General features: G+C 46.3%; 1 protein-coding gene across 3 annotated transcripts; it reads right to left on the reverse strand.

The window, feature by feature from the left end:
- Window positions 1-1392: 1392 nt before the first annotated feature.
- Znf445 (zinc finger protein 445) lies at window positions 1393-19159 on the reverse strand. 3 transcript variants are annotated; one of them, XM_057767645.1, is made up of 7 exons: window positions 18960-19159; window positions 15260-15840; window positions 9436-9604; window positions 8630-8688; window positions 8249-8375; window positions 6990-7100; window positions 1393-6176 (listed from the first exon to the last, which is right to left on the reverse strand). In XM_057767645.1, exons 2-7 carry the CDS (start codon window positions 15680-15682, stop codon window positions 4087-4089), a joined length of 2979 nt encoding a protein of 992 aa, XP_057623628.1. In that variant the 5' UTR covers window positions 15683-15840; window positions 18960-19159; the 3' UTR covers window positions 1393-4086. The 3 variants fall into 3 exon arrangements, with proteins under 3 accessions (XP_057623628.1, XP_057623630.1, XP_057623629.1); XM_057767647.1 differs by lacking the exon at window positions 18960-19159 and adding an exon at window positions 18726-18949; XM_057767646.1 differs by lacking the exon at window positions 18960-19159 and adding an exon at window positions 18720-18949.
- Between the last annotated feature and the right edge of the window lie 1282 nt (window positions 19160-20441).

Consider the following 20441-nt stretch of genomic DNA (forward strand, 5'->3'; position numbering starts at 1 on the left):
CCCACTGCAGCCACTTGGGGAACTTTGCCATCCCTGTCTAGGACTGGCTGCTTTTGGATCCTGCACACTGCCCACCACTTCAGGGAGCTGTAGCATGGTCTGGGGACCTGCAGTGTGGTTCCACGGCCCACTGCCTGCCACCACTTCGGGTGTGGTCTCAGGACCGGCTGCAGCCACTCGCGGATCCGCATCTTACTTTTACCCTAACAAACCTCACTGCAAACCGTTATCTAATTCCCCCAAAAAACCCACTTCACACTCACACCCCTCCACAAAACTGAGACTTTCTGAAAAAAAGCTGGGCAGACACCACCAGTCAGACAACAAGAGGGGCAAGTGAGTTGGATTGGGGATTGCAGAATGAAGGCCCTGGTGCAGTAACAAAAACCGAGGCTGGGAGAGGTTAGGATTCCCTCCTCTCACGGTGCTATAGGGAGAGCCTGGACAACCTTACCAGCTTGCCCAGATGGAGGAAAGGTCTTAGGCACTAACCCAGCTCAGTTTCGATCCTGCCTCTTTACCTCAACACATACAGTCAACAGTTCCACACTGTTTAAATAACTGGTATGGTTTTTTGGCTTTTCAATATTCTGACTGATACAATCTTGTTATTTTTAACAGTATTAGTACTAACTTAAAAGATGTGGTACCTGGGCTGGAGAGATGGCTCAGTGGTTAAGAGCATTGCCTGCTCTTCCAAGGTCCTGAGTTCAATTCCCGGCAACCACATGGTGGCTCACAACCATCTGTAATGAGGTCTGGTGCCCTCTTCTGGCCTACAGACAGAATTTGCATACTAAATAAATACTTAAAAAAAAAAAAAAGATGTGGTACCTGGCACACAAATACCCTTTTTTTTCCACCTACCAGGAAAGTTGGATGGCTAACAAGCATCACTGTCCCAACTCCCATGCCATCAATAAAATTGTCCGTATCTTTTCTTCTTCAGCAAAAGGAATTGAGAATGCTCACAATCTCTTAACTCAGAGATGGTACTAAGACACAGAACATCCTGGTTTTCTTCAAACTGGTGCACTATGGCTGTTTAACCATCCCAACAGCCATTTTGTGTTGCCCCCCCCCCGCCCCACCCCGATTTGTTGAGGCAGGGTTTCTCTGTGAAACAGCCCCCACTGTCCTTGAATCTGCTTTGTAGACCTGGCTGACTTCAAACTTCACCACCACCACCACCAATTTTAGCAGGTAAGAATGTTGAGAATTTAAGAGATAAAGTGGGCCAGGTGCGGCCATGCACGCCTTTAATCCCAGCACTCTGGAGGCAGAAGCAGGCGATCTCTGTGAGCCTGAAGCCAGCCTGGTCTATACTCCAGAACTATCTCATAGAGAGAGAAGAGGAAGGGGAGACATGAGACCATTTAAGTAGCAGCACTGCAAGCAAGTGGCAGAGCTGCGACTTCCGTTTAATAATCATTATGTGGGTATCAGAGGCCGTGCTTAATTTTTTTTATTTTGATATATATTTTAACAGTTGAAAAAACCCACATCTTATCCTGTTAAATCGTAACTTTAGGATGTGCTTGTGTCAATTTTTACAAGAACAAGTGAAGCCCCATGCACTCATTCTGGTTCCACCAGCACCGTACACCCAAAGACACGGAGCACGTGAGCACACATCATTTCATAACTTTACACTCCTATTTCATGTCTTTTGAATCCACAGAAAATTGTGCAAATTAACTTTATATCAGGAATGTTTACATGACAGACACCAGTCTCAACGTTACACATGCATTTTCAATACTGCCCCACCACCACCCTATGAGGTTAGTACTCCATCCCACTTAAAGAAATAATGAAACCCAAACCAAAGTGATGTGCCCACTTCCAATATGCTTAAACTTCACAAAAACAGTGTATTATATACAGCTTCTGCAGCTCTCAGTGTAGCTTCTACAGTCATTGTTTTTGCTGCTGTTTTGAGGCAGGGTATTGTTCTTTATCCTCGCGTGGGGTTTGAACTCTGGTCCTCTTGCATCAGCACCCCACATCAGGATTCCAGGAGTGCACCTCCACAATGAGTTTATTATTCTTTCTGAAATACCAGACAACCAGCTCCTGCACTGTCGGTTCCGCCGGCCCCACTACCTAAACCCTGCTGAGGGAGCTGACTCATGCCCATCACTCTTCATACTAATCCAGAAGGGACCCAATGATAAACTCGCGATTTTGTAAGACTTTCAAGTTGCCTAGCGATCTGTCTTAATTTCCACTTACAAAAGAGTCTGAATCCCAGTTGTTCTACACTTGAGCTTTCAAAAGCTAACTTTTGTAAGAGACTGCTAAGACAACCCATATGGCTTCTTCTTTGCACACTGGTCTGCCAGTCTTCGGTTAGGATAGAACTGACCACACTGACCAGGTGAACAAGAAGTCACCCGACAGTCACTCCTCCGTGAGGGTCTCCATCCGTCTGTCTCTCCCCACCTACTTCAGTTCCTCCGTCAGCAGAAAGGCCAAGCTGACAGAAGCCTGTGCTTCCCAAGCCCAGTTCGAGTATAAGATTAGACATAGTTGCCAAGACAATCAGAAGCTGTCTGCCATCCAGCAATCTACTACTCAAACCACCCATAGCTGGGCTCCTACCCTGCAGCTGTGTACTTCTGAGTATGACTTCCCTCCAATACTTGACTCAAGTCCAACTTGTCTGATCAAGGCTCACTTAAGATAAAGCTCCACTCGGCAGAGTTAGGTATCTTCAGAGAGGCGATTTTAAAATAAAGACTTTTAATGCTCATACTGTGTTCTGAATGGATTTCTTACTTTTAAGTAGTTTGCTTGCACCTGTGAGCCACATGCAGAAGTCAGGACAGGGCATGGAATCCCCTGGGATTGTAGCTGGCTGTGAGCTGCTGAGTGGGTGCTGGGAACTGAACCCACACAAGAGCAACACAAGTATTTAAGTGCAGAGTCATTTTTCCAGTTTAGAGAAGCAATGGTGAATGTTTGTTTTGCAAAAAATCAATGTAAGTGCCCAAGCTCTCAGCTTTCCCACGTGCCTGGACACATGGGAAGCAAAGACAAGTATAACTGGGAACCCAGGTGAAATTACCAGCTATGGCATGGACCTCAAAAGAGATGGGAGCAGAAGGAATTAAAGGACGAGGTCCAGGATAATCTAGAGTGTGAGCACAGGGTAGACCAGAGACTCCCCCTGGAAAGACGGACCCAGGACTCTGTTCAGTCTACTCTCCAGATGGCTCACCACACTCCACCCAGGGGTCTCCATACTAACCACCCCTAAAATCAGTCACCAGACAAGATCCACATCCTCTGCCCTGGGTTCTTTCCCAGTAGATTAACATAACTCACTCTACAACCCAACTCCCTTCAGCTTTTTAGTCAATTAGGGTTTTTGCTTAGGTTTTCTGAGGTAAGGTTTCTCTATGCACCTGGCCCTGGTTAGTTCTTATTCTTCCAGCAGGTACTCCCCAGACAGCCCATTTAAAACCACCACCCACATCCTAGCCGGATTCCTGCCACTCTTCTCTGGTTTACTTTGTCCTCAACACACATCACCATCCAGACTATGATCTAATTCATTTAAGGAAGAATCCAACAAAGAGCAGGGTTTTTGTCTGTTCTGGCCACGTATATCTCAGCAGACGATGGATCAATATGCTTGTTGAGATCAAACAATGGAACCCAGCACCTGTCCTTTCCACTTGCCACTGAGACCGCTTTAGGACCATCTAGCTAATAACCACCAGCCAGCTGTGATCGCCCAGGAGACGGCACTGACACAAGTCAAACCTAAAGAGGACCTGGGGTCTAGATGGCCCCTTCTCAGCAGACACACACACACACACTTTCTAATCACAGACAGCAAGAGTTATACAAGGAGACATGGGCTGCACAGGGCATTACTCTCCAGCACCACTTTCCAGCAGGTAGACTGAGGAGTCCCTGACCTCTTAAATCCTTTTAAAAGCTTTTAAAGACCTCACACCAAGAACTCCCCAAACAGAAATGACTAAGTCCCTGTGGAGGTTTTCCCCAGTGCCTGACAAGCTCTCTAGAAACGTAACCAGGAACTATTCCCCACCGCCAGTGTCATCAGACACCAGGCTAATCTCTAACATGGCTTTTCACATGCCGAGCCAAATTGGAAGACCACCTGAAGGTCTTCCCACACGCCTCACATTTGAAGGGCCTCTCTCTGGTGTGAAATCTCCTGTGGCTAGTGAGATGGGAATGTTTGTTAAAGGTTTTACCACAAACACTACACTTGTGGCAGCCTGTGGGTACACTCTGGAGTGCAGTGAACCTGCAGCTCCTGTCAAAAGGGCTCTCGTACTCTTTGTGGGGCTTCTTTCCACTCAGTCTTAAATCCTGAATATTTAACCTTGCATCCCGACAGGAGGATAAGCCAACATTATCAGACTGTAGTGCTCTGCTGTGTCTTCTCTGGTCAACAGAATGGACGTGTATCCCAACACAATCCTTACCACGCCTCTGGGATTGGAAAGGTCTCTCTGTAGCATGGATCCTCTGATGATTAACAAGACGATAGTTTCTATCAAACGATTTTTCACACAGGTTGCACTTAAAACGTTTCTCTCCACTGTGTATTCCCTTGTGATCCATAAGGCTTCTTTTACGTGTAAAGGTTTTCCCACATTCTTGACACCAAAAGGACTTCTTACCACTGAGGATTCTTGACTCTAAATTTGAAGTCTCTTGACTTTCATGATAATCATACTGCTGGTACTGCTGGTAGTAAGAGTGCTGCCTCTCATGTCGGGAGAGATTGGAACTCCATCGGAAGGCTTTGTCACACTCCCTGCATTTATAGGGCTTCTCCCTCGTGTGAACTCTCTGGTGAATGAGAAGGAATGAGCGAATTCGGAATGTTTTGCTACAGTATTTACACTTGTGAGGCTCTTCTGTGTTGTGATCGCTCTGAGGAATGTGAAACACCGCACCCCGACTGACAGGTCGGCCACTTTCAGGCTCTCTTTTAATAGTATGAAGCCTCATATGAATAATATAACCTGACCTATAGGTAAATGTTTTCCCACACTCATTGCACTGGTATGGCTTCTCTCCTGTGTGAGTCCTCTGGTGCTCAATGAGTGATTTCTTTTGAGTAAAAGTTTTCCCACACTGATGACACGGGAAAGGTTTCCCCACAGCAGAGACAACCTGCTCCAGGTCTTCTCGACATTTCTCTTTCTTCTGGTGCAATCTCTTATGACGAGAAAAGTTTGACTTCCACCTAAAGGATTTCCTACATCTGGTACATTTATAAGGTTTTTCCCGTGTGTGAATCCTTTGGTGTTCAAGAACATAGGACTTACAGCAGAAGGATTTCCCACACTGGCTGCAGTCCAAGTGTTTCTCCTCACCGCTGTCTGTCAAACAATGACTGAGATTCAAGTTGGAGGTAAGAGCTTCTCTGCACTCATCAGATTTAGTATGGGTTTCCTGGTGCACACGGAGGGCTGACAGACGCTGGAAAGCTTTCTCACAAAAACTGCACTTATAAGGTTTCACTCCAGTGTGAATTTTCTCATGCCGTACACAGTTTGAACGCCACTTGAAGGCTTTCTCACACACCCTGCATTTAAATAGTCTCTCTTCATAATGGCATCTCTGATGGTCTTCAAGATGGGAGCGCTTACCGAAGGCCTTCCCACAGTGATGGCACCTGTAAGCCTTTGCCCTCACCGTATGAACACTCTGATGAGAGCTGAGGAGGAAGTCCTTCCCGCATGTGTCCTTTTCACTGTCTTTTAGTCCAATACGAATACTCTGATATGCACCAAATCCCTTATCTGTGTTCCTGAGCCCGTATTTCTTGTTATAATGGTGTGACCGTTTTCTGAAGTGTCTGTCACGGCCACGTTTAAAGGAAAGTTTTTTCTTAGAAACACTCACACACTTAACATGTTTTACATCAAGAATATTACTGCTTCCCAATACTTCAGATTCTCCTCCTGTCTCATTACTCATGTCAGTTCCTTCCTTCATCTCTTTCACTTGTATGGGGCTTCCACAGGGCTTCTCTAGCTTGTTCTCTTCAAAATATTCTTTGAGCCCTGTTCCATCAGAAACACTTGTCTCAGGACATATCGATGGCACAGTAAAGGTTTCTGTGTATTCTGAAGGCTCCTGTTTCAAGATGAATTTGCTTGACTTAATCTGGGACTTACCTCCTGGTGAAGAAAAAAAAAGTACAAGGAAATATATTTTCCCCCATATTTGCAACCGGAGAAGGCAACAGGAAGCTATAAATTGGAAGATTCTTGCCTGAGTGCTATTACCTTCTTACAAGAGTCAAGATTATGACAAAACCATAAGAAGTATCTCAAATAATAGGGAAGGGAAGAAGAAGGGACAATCCCTCAGGGAAATAAAAAGAGCTAAGGAGCCAGGCGGTGGTGGCGCATGTCTTTAATCCCAGCACTCAGGAGGCAGAGGCAGGCAGATCTCTGTGAGTTCGAGGCCAGCCTGGTCTACAAGAGCTAGTTCCAGGACAGGCTCCAAAGCTACAGAGAAACCCTGTAAAAACCAAAATAAAATAAAAAGAGCTAAGGAAGAATATGAATAGCAAGACAGCAGAGAAAAATCATGGTGCAGGACTGATCACTGCACAAAAGTCCCCAAAAGTTAAGGCGTGAGACTCTAAGGGCCTGAGAGAGCTGAGCATCAAGCTCATCGCGGAAGGGATGAGCACAGGTACTGCAGGAGTTAGTGCAGACATAGGAGGACGGGGCATCATAACCAATGGAAAAAAGAACAGGGAAGCCCCCTGATGAGCAAGACCAATATTGAGAGGCTGAAGAAGGGACAAGGCTGGGAAGAAATGGCCTTCCATAGCCCAAGAGGGGGAAAGGGGACTGGGGCCCCAGCACCCCTTAGTAACTCCTAGCAAATAATGGAGGATGTCCCTAGTGATGTATTTAACCATATGAGAGAAAGCAGTGAATTTAAGAGGGGCAGGGCACAGCAGATTCTATAGCACTCACCTTCAGGGGCAGTACCTGGATCCCTCTTTGGCTGAACTGTGCAGACATCCACGACCCATGGCTTCCTTGCTTCCAGCCAGGATATGAGAGCAGGTTTGGGAGATGACGCCACTGCAGGAAAGACAGAATGGGGTGGGAAGGAAGACAGAACACAGAACTACTCTCTACAGCCTAAAGTCCTGGGAGAGAGGAGGCCAGGCCAGAAAAACAAACGGAAGAAGCTAGGGCAAGATGCCTGGTCAGTCATTTCTGACAGCTCTAGGCCAGTCATTTCTCAACCTTCCTAATGCTGTGACCCTATATACAGTTCCTCATGTTGTGATGACCTTCAACCAGTTATTTTCGTTGCTACTTCATAACTGTAATTTTGCTCTCATTATGAATCATGATATAAATATTTCTGAAGATAGAGGTTTGCCAACGGTATCACGACCCACAGGTTGAGAACTGCTGCCCTAAGCAGACATGAGAGGCTGACTGGAAAGATGCTTCATCAGTTAAAGGGCACTGGTTGCTCCTCCAAAGGATCTGGTTCAGTTTCCAGCATCTACATGGTGGGTAATAACCATCTCTAACTCCAATTCCAAGGGATCTGACACCCACTCCTAACTTCCATGAGCACTATATGAGGTGGTGCACAGACAAACACCCATACACATTCTTCAAACTACATCAGTCAACCATGTTTGAATGGATCAAACTGGAACCTGAAATAGCCTCAGTCTTTTCTTTCTTTCTCTCTCTTTTTTTTTTTTTTTTTTTTTTGTTTTTCGAGACAGGCTTTCTCTACGTCACAGTCCTGGTTGTCCTGGACTCACTTTGTAGACCAGGTTGGCTTCAAACTCACAGAGATCCAACTGCTGGGATTAAAGGCGTGCCGGCCTCAGTCTTTTCAATAACCCCATATGACAGACTATGACAGACATTACCATCTCCGTTATTCAAGAGGGATAGTTGACTGATAGATTAAGTAATAAGGTTGGTAGTTACAGAGCCGAAGTCTAAGGCTACACGTTATAATAAAACACAAGGGCCAGTGAAGATGGCTCTGTGAGTAAAGGCCCCTGTTGCCAAGCCCAGGACTCACATGGCTGGAAGGACAGAGACCCCTCCCCTCTCACTAACTGTCTTCTGACTGTATGAGCTGTGGCAGTCAAGTGCCTACAAGCATACACATCCATGCACACAAATGAGTATTTTTTTTTTAATTAAAAAAAAAAAGGTAAAAGTGGAGGTTGGCAGGGATGCTAAAGACTTACCAACAGAAACCACGTTCCCGTAAGTCTCCAGCATAACATCCCGATAAAGATTGCGTTGAGCGGAGTCCAAGCATCCCCACTCTTCCTGAGAGAAGGTCACCCCCACATCCTGGAAAGTCAAAGCTTCCTGAAAAATAAGATAAAAACAATTATTTAGAGTTGATCATGGGCCTGATACAGAATTAACTAATACTGGATAAATCTGGCCAAGATAAAAGACCATCACCCAGCAGAAAGCTCTGATCTCCTAAATATGAAGTCAATTGACAGTCCAGGATGAAGAAAGCCACACTACTCGTAAGGTAGCAGTGCCCAAGACACCAAAAAAGACCCAAAGCTGGCTCACCTAGTGCCGGTTACCAAGGGCTTGGTGGTTGTTACCTGGCATCCGATGTCGTCTTCTGTCTGGGAATGGGCAGGCTCCAAGACAGCAGGAGCATCTGAAGGAAGAAAGAGCCGTCAGAGAGCTCTTGACACCCAGGAAGCCCACTCTCCTCACTCCCACAAGCAGGCAGACTGCTGTTCAAGACGGACAGACATTGGGAGGGAGGGAGGGAGGGAGGGAGGGAGGGAGGGAGGGAGGGAGGGAGGAGGACAGACTCCATTTTAGACCGGACTTGACTGGGGGCTGAATTTGGTTCTGGTCAAAACCACAAACTTGCAGAGTTTGTGCCCCAGTCAAGGCAACCCCACCAGGTGGGCCAGCCAATGAGAAACTCTGGTCAATGTCTGCGGGCTCCAGATGTCCTTGTGATTTTTCTGTGTAACCGATAACGTAAGTGCCCTTAGACCCTAGTCAACGAATGACCCAACCCTGAAACGCCAAGGCATGTACCACCCTGCTTGTGGGCTTTCCCTTAAAAACCCATAACCCTGAAAGCTTGAAGCCATTCTCCGTCACCAGCTATATCGGCGTGCTGGGTGATGGCCCAAGCTCGAGCTTTTGATCAATAAACCCATGTGTTTACATGGGATACTGGCTCTGTGGTGGTCATGTTTGGGGATCTTACGACGCGACACGGGCACCAAACATTTCCTCAGTGTCTTTTGGGGACTGGAAAGGAAGAGTGGAGGGCAATGGAAGACACCAACCAAACATGAATAAGGGAGGAGTTCAGGAGAACAAAAGGTTCTTGTGAGGTAACACAGGACGTATAACAGAAAGCTGGGGTCTATGCAATGAGTACCATCTTGCCCAGCCAGGAATTTACAAACTCCTATTCCATGTGGAGGCTCCAAATGGTCCTCTAGAGCAGAACTGTTCCTGAGCCGTGACGTAGGGGACCATATCTGTGCAGACTGCAGAGCTCCAGTGCCTATCCAGTGCACACCTGGGTTCTGAGCAAGGCATGGGTCCTGGCAAGAAGAAAATGCTATGAGAACATTCCAACAGAAATAGGAAGCAAATTCAGAAAAAAGTCCCTGTACAGGGATGGGCCACCAGGCCTGCTGATCATTTCCTGGCGGAAAGCACCCAAAGAGAAGACAAAAGAGAAACCTTTTATTCCATGGCCTCCCTGTACCAAGGAGTCCATAAGGTTACCACTTAACATAAGGATACACATGGCAAGTTGGTAATAGGAATCCTCACATGGCACAGGAAAGCCTTCTCATTACTGCCTACTTGCCCCTGGCCTAAAGATGAGAAATGAAGGGAGTGAAGGAGTAACGGTTTGCAGCAGAGACCAGACAAGTGTACTGAAATGGACAATGGCTGCAGAGAAAGTGGGCTTTCAAACTGTAAACCTGGCAAAACAGTGACCACCATCAGAGAGGCAATATTAATTTTAAGAGTCAGCCAGGAAAGAAACCATACAGAAAAGCTCTCCTATGCTCAACTGTTGGGTCCCTTGAGGAGAGGCCTCGGCATCCCCACTTGATCTGTTTTGCACTCTTGTGGTTGGTTGTTCAGAAAACAGGAACAAAAACAGCAACAATCTGTTGTTTTCAGCAATGTTTCTAAGGATGTTTACCCCTAAGCCGTGTGAGTTACAGTGATGAGCTTCCTGCTTTTGCTGGCTCGGCCTCCCCTGCTGAGGGCTATATATACTATGTGAGAAAGTGGAATAAAGGCTTGCCTGCAGAACCTCAAGTGTGCTATGTGTTAATCTTGATGTCCCCGGCTCAGAGAACTACAGTTGCTGTGCTGGCGCAGCACGCATCCTCTCAGAGAACAGGAAGGAAGGCTTTGCTCTTGTACTTCAGGCAGCTCTGTCTCTGAGACAAGGCTTTCCTTAATGTAGAAATGAACGTTCCTGGCACAGTGGCTGACACTTTCTTTATACTGATGTCAACAAGCCTTAGACTGAGGCCACTGAATGCAGGGCAAAGACTGCAACTTTGGATCTAGTCCTAACTAAGCCATACTCTTGTAGGTGTTCTATCTTATGCCGCTTCATAAATTAGTAATGTTAAGATCCCAACTCAAAAAGCCTGCTTGCAACTGCTTTAAGCACATGTCCTAGGTGGATGACAATCAGCAGTGGAAAAGAACAAAAGCCCTGACCACTCGCGCCCTGACCACAGTACCCTGCCCCACCCGCCTGCCAGGAAACACCTGGTGCGCATGACACAAGGGTCAGGGCTTGGGGACTTTCCAGGACAGGGTTTGGGTTTTTGTGGTATTTCTGGGAAATAGAAGGAACAAACAGCTATGGCCTAGAACTGACCCAATATGCTAATGTGATATAAAATGTTGTATCCAATCACTCTGTACCTCACACCCATTATGCTAATGTTGTGGTTTTGCCTATAAAAAGTTGCTGGAATTGCTGTTCCGGGTGCTCTGCCTCTTTGGAGACTAGAGACACCCGGTTACGCGATGGTTAATAAACCCTCTTGCTTCTTGCATCTGCTGGACTGGTTGAGTCGCGGGGCTTCTCCCTCTTGGGCCTGCACCCAGTGGGTGAGGGTCTTTCAGTATCAGGTCCCTCTGAATATCCTATCGCTTTTGGTAAAAATGACAAGGGCACTTTCAGATTATTAAAAAGACACAAACATTTTGTTTTAGTAAGCATTACTTATGTTGATTTACTACATCATTTACCACCGGTAGACTATGATCGAATGATACTTGATTTAATTTTTGTAATAAATTTGAGAGATAAACCAGAAATATTAGTAATTTTAAATGCATGAATTATGCATGTAGGCTCATATTTTTATTTAACTAAAATTTGAAAGCCTAAAAAAATGATAAACACTTTTTGAAAAAAACTCAAAAGGTGCCAGATGTGGCGGCTCACACCTTTAACGCCAGCACTCGGGAGGCAGAGGCAGGCAGAACTCAGTGTGTTCAATGCCAGTCTGGTCTATGAAGTTGCAGGACAGCCAGGGCTATGTAGAGACCCTGCCTCAAAACCAAGCAAACAAACAAAACTCAAAAGGCAGAGACCCAGCTTCCTGTATGCAAAAGGACTAAGAAGAATGCAGAGAGCAACCCAGCATCCCTTTGCCGACAGGCCTGACACTCAGTTCTGCTTCTCTGCACTGGGACCAAGCACATTACAAAGCATTCAAACAGATACTGAACAAATCCTCATGATTTGTTAATTTCTGCATTTCTTTCTCAATAAACTGAGGTCCTGAAAGACTGACTATGGTGACTCCATTTTGTATCTCGAATGAAATTTATTTTACTAAGTGTCAGTAACAAAAAAGGAAGTGGCACTATTTGAAAGCATTAAAAGGATTAGCAAGTATGGCTTTGGAGGAAGTATGGCGGGGGGGGGGCCCTTTGAGGTTTAGCCCATGCCAGGCTCAGGCTCTACCTATGGATCAGGATGTCGCTCTCCAGCACTTGCCTGCACGCTGACACGCTACCATGGTGATAAAGTGCTAAACCTCTGAAACTGTGAGCAAATCCCCAATTTTATTCTCTAAGAGCTGCCTTGGTTACGGTCCCTCTTCACAGAAACAGAACAGTGATTAGACAGGCTCTTTGCAAAACTCAGTGTGGCTTTGCCATTTTTGCTAGTCACATTTCTTCTAACTATATCTGCTCAGCTTACAGCTGCAAAAAGAAAACCTTGGCATTTTCCAGCCATGGTGTGGTTTTCATGTTTAAATATAAACCCTGAGAAAGGCTTGGTATTACACTTGGGTCCCAGATACCCAGATATAGTCACCAGCTAGCTGAAACAAGGACTTTCAATTGATCACAGACTGTGATCTTCCCTGGTGGGAGCCCACACCAGTATGTCTAAGAATAAGGCTGTAGGATGGTGCTTAAAACTGAGATCTTCTGATTTCCCAGCCGAGGGCAGCCTCCCAGCCCTTGAGCCAAGTCCCCACTCAAGACCCCCCCAAACTCCTCTGAAAAGGAAGCAGTATATATGCAGACAGCTCCTCTGTGCTCTTCCATTCAGAGTTCATGATTCCTGACTCCTTTATGTTCCTCCTCTGCCCCTACCACCCAAGCCTATGTTTTTTTTTTTTTTTTTTTTTTACTGTGTGCACAGTGTTTTGTCTGCATGTATGCCTGCATGACAGAAGAGGGCACCAGATCTCATTACGGATGGTTGTGAGCCACCATGTGGTTGCTGGGAATTGAACTCAGGACCTCTAGAAGAGCAGCCAGTGCTCTTAACCTCTGAGCCATCTCTCCAGTCCACCTATGGTTAGTCTTAAGCCAAATCAGATTATGTTGTGGTGGTAGGGAGTGGACTAGGAAGTGTAGTCTTGCCGGAGAAGTGGCTTTGTTGGAGGAAGTGTGTCACTGTCTGTGGATCCAGATGTAGAACTCTCAGCTCTTTCTGCGGTACCATGTCTGCCTGCACACCACCACGCTTCTTCCCTCCATGACCATAACAGACTAAACTCACAAAAATGTTTTTCTTTATAGGAGATGACATGGTTGTGGAGTCTCTTCACAGCAGCAGAAATCCTAACTAAGACAGAAGTTGGTACAGTCAGTACCAGGGACCGGGCACTGCTGTGAAAGGCAGAAACCTCGCTTTTGTTTGGAGGACTGTGGACTTTGGATTAGAAAAGCAGGTGAATACTTTACTTGGGGTTTAGTGAGCCACACTAATATAAGGAGAAGATAGTGATAATTTGAACAGTGGTGGCCTATGTAAGGAGGTTTCAGAGGAGAATTTTAGTATATAGCCTGGATATCTTCTGATATTTTGGCAAAAAATGTGGCTGCTTTTTGCCTCTATCCAAAAAAAAGTCTGCCCAAGGCTAAAGTAAAAGTTTTGGATTAATTCCATTGGCAGAGGAAATCTCAAAAACAGCCTATTATTGACTCTCTTCACTCTTAATTAATTAGTATTCACTCTTAATGAAGATCTATAATGAAAAGAAGTTGATCAAGGAAAAATACAAAATGTTCAATTTGAGGAGAAAAGGAACACCAGGAAGTAGAGCTAAATCCTGTATTCGAGGAGATAAACAGATTAAAGAAAATCCTGATATTAAATGGAATAAAAAGAGTGATGACCTCTGTGCAAGATCCCATCCAGCTAAACTTGCAGCTTGTGAAGGATTGAGCCACGTGCATCAGTGCATACCTTTAAGCGTGCATCTCCTATCACGCTGGAGACAGAGGCATGCACATCTCTGAGTTTGAGGTCAATCTGGTCTACAGATCCAGGTCCAGGACAGCCAAGCTTAGGCAGTGAAGGAAATAATCAACAGAAAGCTGGTGAAGATGTAACTGATGAGCTGCCATGTTCCAGCCCCAGCAAGCAGCGGAACATGGCAGCTCTGACCACATGATTTTGGGCTTAGAGTCAAGGATGAAAAGGGTTGTGGAATCTCCCTCCATGACTAAGTAAAGCCACTGAGACTAGGCATGTGTCAAGAATGTCCATGAATGGAAGTTGTGAAGGTGAAGCCTGGATTGCCTTGGGGACCGCAAGATGCTGGAGGTGCCAGAGTCGTGAGATACTAGCTGAGGAAAGCTGCTAGCTGGGAAGGGAACCAGCCCGAGAGAGAGAAGTGTGCTGTAGCCAACAAAGCTGAAAGGAGTTGGAGATTTGAAGAGTGTTTTGACATCAGACATGGAGAGACAGTTTGGAGTTCACCAGTTGGTTTTTGGTCTTGCTTTGGCCCAGTATTTCCTCACTATGCTCCCTTCCCTATGTTTTGGAATGGTAATGTATACCCTGTATTGAAAGTATGTGATCCCTTTTTTGATTTTGATTTTATAGGGGATTATAGTTAAGAGATTGTACGAGTCTCAGAAGAGACTCTGTGCTTGTAAATAAGTGTGACACTGTTGAAGACTATGGGGACATTTGAAGTTGGACTAAATGTATTCTGCATTATGGTATGGCTACAAGCCTATGGGAGCCAGGGAGTGGAATGCAGTAGCTTGAATAAAAATGGCCCCTTAGGCCCATAGGGAGTAGAACTATTAGAAGCTGTAGCCTTAATGGAATAGGAACGGGCATTGTTGGAGGAAGTGTGTCCTTGTCACTTCCTGCTGCCTATGGATGCAGATGCAAACTCTTAGCTTCTTCTGCAGCGCCACGTCTGCCTGCACACCGCCATGCTTTCTTACCATGGCCACAATGGACTAAACCTCTGAAACTGCAAGCCAGTCTCAATTAAATGTTTTTGGGTTTTTTTTTTTTTTTTTGGTTTTTCGAGACAGGATTTCTCTAGCTTTGGAGCCTGTCCTGGAACTCCTTTTGTAGCCCAGGCTGGCCTTGAACTCCCAGAGATCCGCCTGCCTCTGCCTCCCGAGTACTGGGATTAAAGGCGTGCGCCACCACCGCCCGGCCCAATTAAATGTTTTTAAGAGTTGACTTGGTCGTGGTGTCTCTTCACAGCAACTGGAGCTGGATTTTCTATACTATAAACCATTTTATCCATAAACTAATTTATTAATACCTGCTGATCCTATTCTAGAGGTGGTCTTCCTGTGTGAAGTGGAAAAAGCACCTTGTTAAATGGTCCGCAATCAGAGTCCAGTTCTCAGATGCTCAGGTTATTTCCCTACATGCCCCAAGCTCACATTTCTCATCCACAAAAAGGCAGGCAGAGCCTATACGTATCACCTACCCTCAGTGGTGCTCCATGGTGATCCCTCTGCAGCTCTTCCAGCAGGGCCACAACCTCCGCGCCACTCTCTGGGCAATGGAGCTGCACCCACGTCCGCAGCTCTCCAGGCAGGATGCTCAGGAACTGCTCCAGCACCAGCAGCTCCAGCATCTGTGCTTTGGAAAGAACATCAGGCCTGATCCACCAGCGGCAGAGCTCCTGGAGCCGGCTCAGAGTTTCTAGGGGCCCAGAAGACTCGTGGTAGCGAAGCTGCCTGAAGAGCTGACGGAACAGCTCCTGTCCAGGGCGGTTAAGCGTCTGTGGCCTGGCAGTCTGCACAGAAGCATAGTCATCCTCCTCTTCTTCCTTCTTTACCTTACGAAGCTGCTCTTGTTCCCTTGAAGCCTGAGCTGAGTGGGCCGCATAGCACCTGCCTGGAGGCATCACTCTTGTCAGGGTCACCCAGATAAAAGACAAAACAAGTCTGCTGCTTTCAATGAATCACGCTGTATCCTCGGGAGTATCTTCTCAGCACTGCAGTGCACAATGTCATTTGCTAGTCATTAGAAGTTACCGGTAAGAGGCTGAAATAACCAACATTCCTGTTCAGAAGAAAATAGAAAAGAAAATGATGTCCATCACACATGGATGCCGCTAGGTGGGGAATCACTTGTGAGAGCTCACTTCTCCCATGTATGAGAAGACATATGTGCATGAGTCCTTACACAGACTGAGATCAAGGATGGTAAGCTAATAAAGTTTCTCTAAACACAGGTAAGATATGAATAGGGCTAGAAGACACAAGCGGCTGAGAAAAAGGCCAAGCAACATCTGAATAAGTAAACAGATACATTGCACCGACATTCCTGTAGGGGGAGACACAGCATGAAAAGCTATCAATTCTCACATTGATGTTTAGTTCAATTCCAGCAAAATCTCAGGGAGATGGAAGGCAGAGAAGGTGGGGATGTGTCTAGCATGTCCACGTCCCTGAATTTAATCCCCAAAACCACTGGGGAAAAAAGAGAAAAGATATTGCCTGGGAGAAGGGGTATTTAATGGAAGAAACCACAACCCAAAGAGAGTAGGGAGGGCATCATTGGAAGATTCCAAAAATATCAGTGATAATCAATCACAAGGAGTTAACTCCCCTGTTTCTCAAGATTGTTCTCAAGATTATAATCTAACTTTGTGGTCAGCCAGTTCCTGGAACAAAGTCACTAAACCAATTAACCTAGATTTTTGGCTCTACTCTTCCTGCTAGGGGGTCTGGATTTATCCTGGTCTTTCAGTAGTTGCTGTCATGCTGGACAGAGAAATACCAGAAATCAGCAAAAGACAAAACTATATACCTAAGCAGAGGAGGAGCAGGGTGCCCAGCAGGCAAAGGTGATCGCCTCCCCAGCACTGAGTTCCATCCCCAGAACCCACAAGGTGGGGAGAACTGACTCCACACCCATAAAAACACATTATGCACATGCACACACACACACACACACAGTAAATTAAAATTTAAAACACAATTTAAAGCAGGCCAGGCATGATAATGAATGTCTATTATCCCAGCACTTGGGAAGTAGAGGCAGGAGAATAAGGAATTCAAGGCCAGCTTGGGCTGCCAGCTAAGACCCTGTCTCAAAACAAAACAAAGTGGGGCCAGAAGTAGACACTGACATAAACGGATTACATTTAAAAAGCAAGGACAGTCAAGTCAGCAGAGTCCCATCATTTAGGAGACAGAAGCAGGCAGGTCTTTGTGACTTGGAGGTGAGCTGTAACAGCAAATCACAGGCCAGCAAGGCTATGTGAGAGACTGTCTCAAAAACAACAAAGCAAGGAAAAAGTGCAATCTTTCTCACAAGGCCTCACAACAAGAAATGTAAAAGAAAAGGAACACAATATTCATTAATAAAAGCAAGATGCTAACCAAGAAGAGAATGGCTTTTGTTTTGTTTCATTTTTTCGGTTTGTTTTGTTCTGTTCTTGTTCAGACAGGGTTTCTCTGTGTAGTCCTGGATGTCCTGGAACTCCCTCTGCTGGCCTCAAACTCACAGAGATCCACCTGCCTCTGCCTCCCTAGTGCTGACATTAAAGGCATGCACCACCAAGACCTGGCCAGGAAGTGAATTAAGGAAAGACACAGAATTCCTTCCCCTAAAACAGCACAGATTACAACGTTAAACACAGAAATCTTAAAGTGGTAAAAGCTGAGAAATGCCAATAACAAGGACACATCAGTTTATCCGAGAACAAGAAAACATCAGATACAAGAACATTCTAAAATTGCAAATAACAAAATATTTAAAAAAAAGTCAAGACCTTGGGGGCTGGAGAGATGGCTCCGTAGTTGAGATCACTGGTCACTCCTTCCAGAGGACCCTAGTTCAATTCCCTGCATCCACATGGGAGCTCATAACTGTCTATAACTACTGTCTGAAGGGATCTGACACCCTCTTCTAGCTCCCACAGGCACCAGGCATACACATGGTGGTTAGACACGCATGCAGACAAAACACTTACACATTATAAGAATTTTTAAAGGAATTTTTTTTTTAATCAAGGTCTTAATTGTATAGTTATTCTTGGTAGTGACTGTTACTACACAGGAATAAAGCAGGAAGGGCCTATAGAATGGCCCACCAGGGTAAGTTTAGCGTCAAAACTGCAGCTCAGCTGAACTTTAGTTGGACCGCAGGAACCAACCCGGCAGCAAGAGACGCACACAGGTGTTCCCTGATCCCCGCAGGCTCACTGCCACTTGTACACAACTCACACACAAATAAGATGTAGGACGCACACCTTTAATCCCGGCACTCAAGAAGCAACAGACCACTTCACATTCAAGGCCAGTAGGTGTATCAGCGAGATTCTCCACCCAGGAGAGAGGCAGTTTAGGGTTTATAAAGCCAAAAACCACAAATGGCAACGAGAGGCAGAACCGGTGGCAGAAGAAAGTTTCTAGAACACAGGTTTCTAACGCTTAGTTGATAAGAACAATGGACATTCCTGGACCTGGACGTTTGGTCAAGAATGAAGCTCGGCCCGGCTGGGAAGCAGTCACGCGGATCTCACAAAATGGAGTCAGCTAAAGCAAAATGGGGTTCCTCCATCGGGTCATTTCCACCTTTCTGTTATTTTATTCTCCAGCAACGCTGACATCACAAAATACTCATAAACTAATACTTCCTGGATACCAGAAGCCACAGAAAATTTGGGGTTGGGACTGTGAGCACTTTCCAGTTTTCAAGTGCGTATCAAAGCTTAATTTCAAACGCGTCCTTTCAGCTTATAAAACATTTCTATCTTTTTTACTTAAAAATTTGAAAGGCAGGGCTCATTAAATTGCCCAGGTTCCTCAGAAGCGGGGGTTAACAGGCCTGAGCCACTAGACCGTGCTGTCCCAAGCATTTTATCTCCTACAGCTGACGTCACGACCATAGAACAATTTTGGTTTTGTTTTTAAGGTAACAGCAAAACCAACCCGCACGATGAACCGTGGGCCGCCGTGCTGAGTTTGTCAAGAAGTCAGGACGCCAGGAGTCACAATGGCGGAGACCGGACTTGCAGGGTCTCGGAGAAACCGGAGGCTGCCGGGCAGCACCGACCCAGACCGGCCCGGTTCCCGGAGAACCCATCCGGGTGGTGGCATCGCTGGTGGGGTCAGGACGCCGCAGACTGTGCCCCGCCGCCCGCTCGCCCACCCGCTCTCCCGGCCGCTCACCGCCCAACGCCGGAACCTTCGCGTTACTCCCCGGATGGCCGTGCTGCCCGCTGTGTCCACCTCGCCGTGGCCTCTCTAGGACAGCGGAAGTCTACCTTCTGGGGGCTCTCTAGGATACCCGGAGGAATGCCGCCTCGGCTGCTCTCCGCCCTAATTCGCCCTGGCTCCCTTCATGGCCCAGCTCGCCCGCCTAGCTAGGCTAGGTGGTTGAATGCTGCGCAACGCCGGGCATTCCACGCGCCGCCCTCTGGAGATTAGAGCTTTCTCTGGAAGAGTAGGTGTGGCCTGGAGGCGTTGTTCTGGAGGAAGCGCATTTCTTTAGGTCGATCCACTAAAGGGTAACTGATTTCAGTTGGGCAAACCCTTGTGCAGAAACTGAAGGACTCAGACAAACATGGCTCTGGCAGGCCTTGCCCTCCTCACTCTCTCTCCCTTGCTAAAGCGTTAGATTCCCGTGTTTAGGCACGTCCACATTCCTGAAGCTAGCCACCAAGGTCCCTAATTTGCTTCTTTCTAATGCCGAACTCATTCCTGAAGCTGATCACTAAAGTCCAACTATCAAAATTCCCCGTTTGACTATGATTAACATGCCCATCAGAACTTATCAACCCATGCTAGCTCATGCTAACACAACCCTCCCCTTCTTTCCTTTTAAATATTACTCCTACAAAAGTGTTCGCTACTGTTTTCTTATCGATTCGATTCAGCCATCTTGTCTCTTGGCCTTGTTTAATAAAGTACCTCTTTGTGCTGGAAATTGGTGTTTGGGTGGGGTCTGTGCCTAATCTGGTCTCTAGACGGGTGCCACCCAGGGTATGCAGATCTTTTTGGACCCCTCCCCCTGCCCCACACACGCTCTTCAGAATAACTTCCAGCACAGACTGTTCTTGTGTGAAACTGCGGGGCAGAGCTAATACCAGAAATGTTGCAATTGACCACCCCGACGGTGCTGCAGAAATTTCTGGGAAACTGAGTCATTGAACTCTTTTTCAGTTGGACAGAGGTACTTACTTGAATAACTCTGTAATGGAAATCATCCTGGACCTCTCTTAAACATGAGATTCACAAGGAGAAAGACCAGTTCCACAGTGTCCAGTTAAAGCAAGTTTTGTTTAATATTGGCCAGGAAGATGGACACTGACCAGGTCCACACCTAGGATTCCCATAGAACAGCCATGAGTTACATTAGCTAGGAGTCTATAAAGGCCAAACCACAAGGGTACGGTACTTCACGCCTTTGTCAGAAGGTTCGCATACATCCTGATATACCGTGTACTTCCTTCCAATGTGTGATCAAGCACATACTGCACAGTTGGGGCTGTTAGGCCCAGATCATGAGATCATGGAATCCCCCTAAAACCAACCAGGATGCCAAGTCCTGTATGTAAAAGCAAAGAGCCTTTATTCTTACACACTCGGACTCTCCATGTGTCCGGTGTGTTGAAGTGGTCGGAGACCCCGAGCTCCGGTAGGGTTGGGTAT

Source organism: Chionomys nivalis, chromosome 4, assembly GCF_950005125.1.
Source record: "Chionomys nivalis chromosome 4, mChiNiv1.1, whole genome shotgun sequence".
Classification (NCBI taxonomy): domain Eukaryota; kingdom Metazoa; phylum Chordata; class Mammalia; order Rodentia; family Cricetidae; genus Chionomys; species Chionomys nivalis.